Raw genomic sequence first — 6,831 nt, forward strand, 5'->3', positions numbered from 1 at the left:
GATTTTGGGTTTTCCCCCCCATGATTGGTTGCTTTGGCAGGGACCTTCCATTTTCTTGGAGATTTTTCTTCTGCACCTTTATATGGTTAATATTTTAAATTTGCAATCAACTGTCCTCATTATTCCTCAAATCCATTAAATCTACCCCAATATTAGGAGAAAATAAACATTATACATATCATGCATTCTCTTTAAAATCTTATGTAACTTTTCCTCTGTTGTTTAACATATTGCATAAATGACTTTACAATGTAGTAAAACAGTCTTCATGCTTTTGATCAGAAGATACATGTACGAACTGCAGAGAAGGTATTAGAAAGACAGTTGCTTTCTTCTATGTCAGGTTTCATCTATGTTTTTTTTGTTATAATTGAAGCAATAGATGCAAATGGTCTTATGTTTCTTTCTACAGTCTTCCTAGTAGCTCAGTTGTAAATGCTCATCTATTATACTGCAATCCTTTTCATGCCATTTACTATTTTGTATCATACTTTTGAATACTTACATTTTTTTCAGTTCTTATTACTAAACTTTTACTTGACTTTGTGAGGTGGATCTGGATTTTTGGTCAATATCTATATGCTCACTGTATCAAACAGAACTGAGAACTCTTACTAATTTCCTTAAGAAATGCCTTAATTATTGTTTCTAAGTCATGCCCACTGTAGTCTTGGATGGCAATTATAACAAAGTCCCATATGCAGACCTACTTTGTATTTGTGGTCAAACTCAGGGAGAAGACGTCACTCATTATCTGTTAGCCTGCCAGGAGCTTTCCATACTTACGGAAGCATCACAACTGTTCTTGAACTGGAAGTTCCAGTTCTTCTCTACAGACCTCTTCTTCCTTAAAAACATTTTGGAGAATGACCTTTATGCTCTCTCTACATAGATCTACCTTCTGTTTCCCAACCTGGAAATAAATCAGTGGCTTAACACTGCTGTAGATGGAGGCAGAAAATAAACGCAACTCCATGTGATGGGCATGTGGAACAGGGAAGTACGTGATGTATAAGGCATTCAGTGGCAAATCAAAGAAGAGAGAGAAAAGGAGGATAAATAAGATGGCTGTCAAAAGTTTCCGTGGCTCTCGCTGCTGTGATTTCAGGTAGACTTTGTTGAAGAGGCTGAAAGCAGAGATAATCATGACCGGGGTGCAAACCAAGACACTCACAATAAACTGGTAGTACATTTGGGGATAAAATTCAGTATGGAGAGTAAGGACAATTGCACAAATCAGGAAGGAGAAGATCCATATTACACCACACACACCAGTGGACCACTGTAGGGGGCGGTGACAATGATGCCAAGTTGGGTAATAGACCGACACACACCCGTCAATGCTGACGGCCATCATTAGAAGCTGACTGACACTGTACATCAACAGGAAAAGCTCTAGAGCTATTGGGAAAATAACTGAAAGAACGAAGGTGCCTTCATTAAAAAATCCTACAGCAAGAAATGTGATAAGGCATACCAAGACCCCAAAGTCAGCAGCAGCCACGTTCAGGATGTAGGTGCTGAAAGGATTCTTTGCAATGCGGAAGCTAAGAAACCAAAAGACAGTTCCATTGCCCAGAAGTCCAAAAATGCAGATTAAAAAGATGAAGACAGAAAAAACAATCCTTCCTAAATTGTCGTAGAAGATCCCCTCTGTCCTATTATCAGAGGGGTTCTTGGCTGGAATTGCAGTGGTATATATTCCGTAATAACCCAGCTCCACATCCATTGGGAACATAAGCACATGGCTGATATTGGTTACCATGTTCAATATCTGCTTCAATTGTTTTCCCCACTTCTGAGACAAGTACTGGTTCTAAGGTAAAAGAAGAGAGAGAATTATTAATTTCCTGGCATGATGCTTAATAAGCAATGATGTGGCTAAAATGTCCAGGCTGGTATAAGTGACCTCATGCACTGAGACCATCTGAAAAATGCATTATTAATGCATTTTACTTAAGATGAAATGTTTGATTGTGTGTGTTTTTAACCCTATATGCTCACTGCATTTCCTTCCCCCTCCAACCATGCTGCAGAGAGCAGGAGTTGTTCAATGTTGCCTTGCCCGAACATACCCTATGAAGGACAAGCTAGAAAAGCATTTCCCTATACCCAGCAGTGCTGCGCTGCTTGAAAGAGGGCTTTCAAAAGGCCCTATACTGCACTTTGGCTGTGTGTGCCTGTTCGCAAGAGAACACATGTGCATAGTCAAACTGAGGAACATTGAACATTCTGCTCACCACTTGCAATCTCAGTATTTTTGTTTGTTCCTTAGAATCGCTGAGCAGCACTGGGTGCCTTTGGGGGTCATCAGTTCAGTGCTTACTTTAGAGGTGGAGTGTGCAGATTTTTCATTTCTCTTTTAGGGCTTGCCGATCGGAAGGTCGGAAGTTTGAATCCCTGCAGCGGGGGTGAGCTCCCGTTTTCCAGTCCCAGCTCCTCCCCACCTAGCAGTTCAAAAGCACGTCAAGTGCAAGTAAATAAATAGGTACTGCTCTGGCAGGAAGGTAAACGGCGTTTCCGTGTGCTGCTCTGGTTCACCAGAAGTGGCTTAATCACAATGGCCACATGACCTGGAAGCTGTTTGCGGACAAACACCGGCTCCCTCAGCCTATAGAGCGAGATGAGCGCACATCCCCAGAGTCGTCCGCAACTGGACCTAACGGTCAGGAGTACCTTTACCTTTATCTTTACTCCTGAAAAATGCTACTTCCCACTCCAGAAGAAGAAGAAGAAGAAGAAGAAGAAGAAGAAGAAGAAGAAGAAGAAGAAGGGGAGGAGGAGGAGGAGGAGGCAGAGTCTGCTATATATCCATTGCTATATATCCATTGCTATATATCCCCTCCCAATGCCTCTGGATAGTGCTAGCATTGTGATGGGCATCACAGTACATCATGGGTGGGGAACTGGTGGCCCTACAGATGTTGTTGGTCAGCAGTCAGTGATGATGGGCATTCTCCAACTGAAGTGCCACAGGTTATCTGCCTATATAGATAACCTGTGCTTTATAGAGTAGCACAAGAAAAATAGACCATTTCCTGTTCCAAGGAACACACAGTGTAACTGTTAAAAGTGGGTAGCAGAAGAAAAGGAATGGAAGAGGAGAGGCTAGAGTAACAAACAACAAAACAGTAAGCAATAACATCGAACATATAACTTTGGAAATAGCTGAGCTTCATTATGGTTAAGATGATTTCAAGCTAAAGACCCCTCAGGATTTATGCCAGGAGTAGTCAACAATATACCCTCAAGTTGCTGCTTGACGACAACTGCCATAATCCATGACAATTGGTGATGCTGGCTGGAGCTGATGAGGGCAGCACATTGGTTAGCCTATACTGAAGGAGCAGTGGAAGAAGAAGAAGAAGAAGAAGAAGAAGAAGAAGAAGAAGAAGAAGAAGAAGAAGAAGGAGGAGGAGGAGAGGAGGAGGAGGAGGAGGAGGAGGAGGAGGAGGAGGGAGAGAGATATGGCATCACAGCAGAGAAGACATCCCAATAAAATATTTAATTTCCTACCTTCTACTTATACAAACTTTTCAAAACAAGGAGAAAACAGGTCTGAAATGCACTCCACAATTTCATAGTCCCAGTCTCCAAGATGTCCTCTGGCTTCAAAATGCTTTCCCCTCAATCAGCATAGAGCACGTCTCTGAAGAAAGTCAGCATGGCATCTGGTTCAGCCAGGGTGGAGCAAAGAACACACATCATAGTGCAATTACCAACCAGAGCATTAGTGGATGCTCCATTAGCAATGGGCAGAGTTCTTTCACTCTTCCTGGATGATTTGGCAACCTTCTAAGCATGGGCAAATTGTCTCCTGAAATGTAGGTCTCAAGAGAAATTTGCACTTTGGACCTGAGAAAATTGCGCGTGCTTCCAAGGCATGATAAAACACTTATGCGAAGCTTTAAGTGGGAGCTCTGAGGACTTCTAGGTTGTTCATCATACTCTGAGAAGAACATTTTCCTGAATATTTCTTTAGCAAATATGCTAACTTGCAATGTGTGGAAAGACAATGTGTTTTGGTATAAACAAACAAACAAACAAACAAACAAACAAACAAACAAATGCAGCAGTTTAAAGCCTCTCTCCACTTTTCAGTGATTTTGGCAAATTTCAGTGATTTTGGCAAATTTCTACAAATACAACTCAAATTGTTGTTGCTGTTTTTTTTGAAAGTTTGTATCCAGCCTACTTCAGGTGTAATAGAAGGAAGGTGAAGGAAAAGGGAAATTCTAAGCAGATCGAGAGATTCCTCCTTGGTGAAGGAATCTGAGGCATTTTGAGAGAAAACAGAATATGATGAGGGTGGAATGTCAGGAAACGTTTTGCATATTTGCAAGTACATCAAAGAGAAGAGTAATGAGTAAGGGATTGATGAATCTAGAGGTGCACTCTTATCACCTATCAGCTGATTGTCAGAAGGAGCACAACTTGCTCTAGAAGAGAGAAGCTGTTCCGGTTGAATGGAACCTGCTTCCCATTCCAAGAACTGCTCCTTGTACCTCTGAAAATTTGAGGTTCAAAGTGCAGGACAGGGATGTTTGCAAAAGGCCCTGCCCACTCGCCAAATGTGATCTGCCATTGGTGGTAGAGAAGCATCTGGCCTGCCAGCCAGAAAAGGTTTCCTTCCCTTGATGTTGAGACAATCTTGCTATAAGAAACAAGGCAGATGTGGATTCAGTTCCTGCAAGGACACAATGTTCAACCTCTAGTACAAGGGTGTCTAACTTTTGACCCTTCCGATATCAGATTCCAGCTCCCATCATCCCTGATTTTCTGTTACCTACAACCACTGGCAGAGGAAGGTGTGGGGAGTGGTTTGCTCTGGGTACCATCCCAGGTGGGGTGCCATCATGGCCGCCACCCCTGACATGCACAGCACGCCACCTTGACATGCACCACTCAGCCCACACACCGGGTGCCACATGGGCAGCGCACCACACCCCTGGGACGCACACCAGGCATGGCCCCACCTGTTCTCTGCTCCTGCACTGCCTACAACCTACCCTGAGGGGGTCAAGTGCCTTCAGAATCCTGGTCTGTTTCTTCTCTATCAGAAAGAACAGATAAGCCTCTTATGGTATTGAGTTCATACTTCGGTAACATACCTAAATGCTCAATGTAATATCAGGGTTTCAGCCATACAGTTTCTTTCTAAGATCCAGGGGCCGCCTGTCCTAACATGTGCCTCTGTATCTTTGACCCAACACTGAGAAAATGGCCCTATATACCTCCCCTTTACCCTTAACATCCTAAGCAGAACTTGCCAGCAGTTATTTCTCCAAACTCCTTAGTAGACCACACTTTCTGCTCTACAACCCCTCGGCCATTTCCCTGAGCAGCATGTTCAGAAACCACATTTTTGACCATTCGACCTACTGTTGGTTTTGTGCACTGAATCTGCTAGAGCCTGTCTTTGCAGAGCAAAGGAAGTGCCAATTCATTGAGGGTTTGAGACCCATTGGCCATCCTCACCTGGTTTAGCCAGCGAGTTGAAGCCATTTCCCAGGGTGTGGCTGTTTTCACCTGCTGGCAGCTTCTAGGAGCCACAGGTGAGAGCTGACTGCAGGGTGAGGACCAAAGGTGGCCAAACTACCACAAAAGGAGCATGACTTGTCCCCCACCAAAGGTACTACCCCTCCCCCCAACATCCCGTACAACATCCCATACAATTTGCCACTGTAAAATCACACATTCTTCAAGCTGTAACATTTGGAGTTTCTTACATACCTGTATGCAAGTTCTACTCAGCAGTACAGACCAGCAATCTTCCAAAAAAAAAAAAGGAAAAAAAAGTGAATTTCTAATACAGTGGTACCTCTAGTTACGAACTTAATTCATTCCAGAGGTCCGTTCTTAACCTGAAACTGTTCTTAACTAGAGGTGTGCTTTCGCTAATGGGGTCTCTTGCTGCTGCTGCGCCACCAGCACACAATTTCTGTTCTCATCCTGGGGCAAAGTTCTCAACTCGAGGTAACTCTTCCAGGTTAGCGGAGTTTGTAACCTGAAGCATTTGTAACCTGAGGCGTTTGTTACTCGAACTTGTTACTGTATCCCTAGTTGGAATGGCAGATGATGGCAAGATTTATAGAGAAGCATTTGCACTTATTACTCCTGATATCTTATGAAAGGAGCTGAAAGATGTACGTTATGCTTTATGTCTTGGCTTAATCAGTTGGCCAACAACATCTGACAAGAAGACATCCTTTTACTGGCTGTCAAGATAGCCATCAATGAGTTTAAGAGGCGATTCTAGCCATGAAAGTCTTTGTGTTCCCTAACATTTAATTTCCACAACCTAGCACCCTTACTAGCTGGAATAGAATCTAATAATTCAGTGCTATGCTTCTCTTGGAACCAACACTTCATATAGCAGAGTTCAGCTGCTGGAATTATGCTTAGTGTTACATAAAATGCAGTATTTAAAATCACATTATGTTTGAGTTGTAAAAATAATAATATAGTTTTCTGTGATGTTTTTCCACACAAGGGTGGGGCAAGCTAGGTCTTGTGACTTAGATTACAAGTGTTAGGGCTGTAACTTGAGTATTATGCCAAAGTTTGCATGTGCTAATAGGGTTTGCCTCAGAGCAAAGATGAGCAGAAACAGCACACAGGCAGTGTCTCTCTCTGGGCATTGGCTGAAGCACAGAGGCAAACAAGAGGGAGAGAATACTTTGGTTTCTAGCTGGGTAGCTATATTTTCTTCTGTAAATATGTTTAGAATAATCACACTAGGATCAGTGTAGATAGAGTTTGTAAGACTGGAACAATTGCAAAAGATTTATTGTTTTTGGAACCAAGTTTCAGCAAGGAAAGCTTGAAAAC

General features: G+C 42.7%; 1 protein-coding gene across 1 annotated transcript; it reads right to left on the reverse strand.

Moving 5' to 3' along the window:
- Nucleotides 1-793: 793 nt before the first annotated feature.
- LOC310682060 (proto-oncogene Mas-like) lies at nucleotides 794-1,765 on the reverse strand (the record flags this gene model as incomplete). Its single annotated transcript, XM_083450305.1, has 1 exon — nucleotides 794-1,765. The coding sequence occupies one exon, from the start codon at nucleotides 1,763-1,765 to the stop codon at nucleotides 794-796; it is 972 nt and encodes a 323-aa protein (XP_083306431.1).
- Between the last annotated feature and the right edge of the window lie 5,066 nt (nucleotides 1,766-6,831).

This window comes from Podarcis tiliguerta (genome assembly GCF_965153285.1).
Source record: "Podarcis tiliguerta genome assembly, chromosome: 7".
NCBI lineage: Eukaryota > Metazoa > Chordata > Lepidosauria > Squamata > Lacertidae > Podarcis > Podarcis tiliguerta.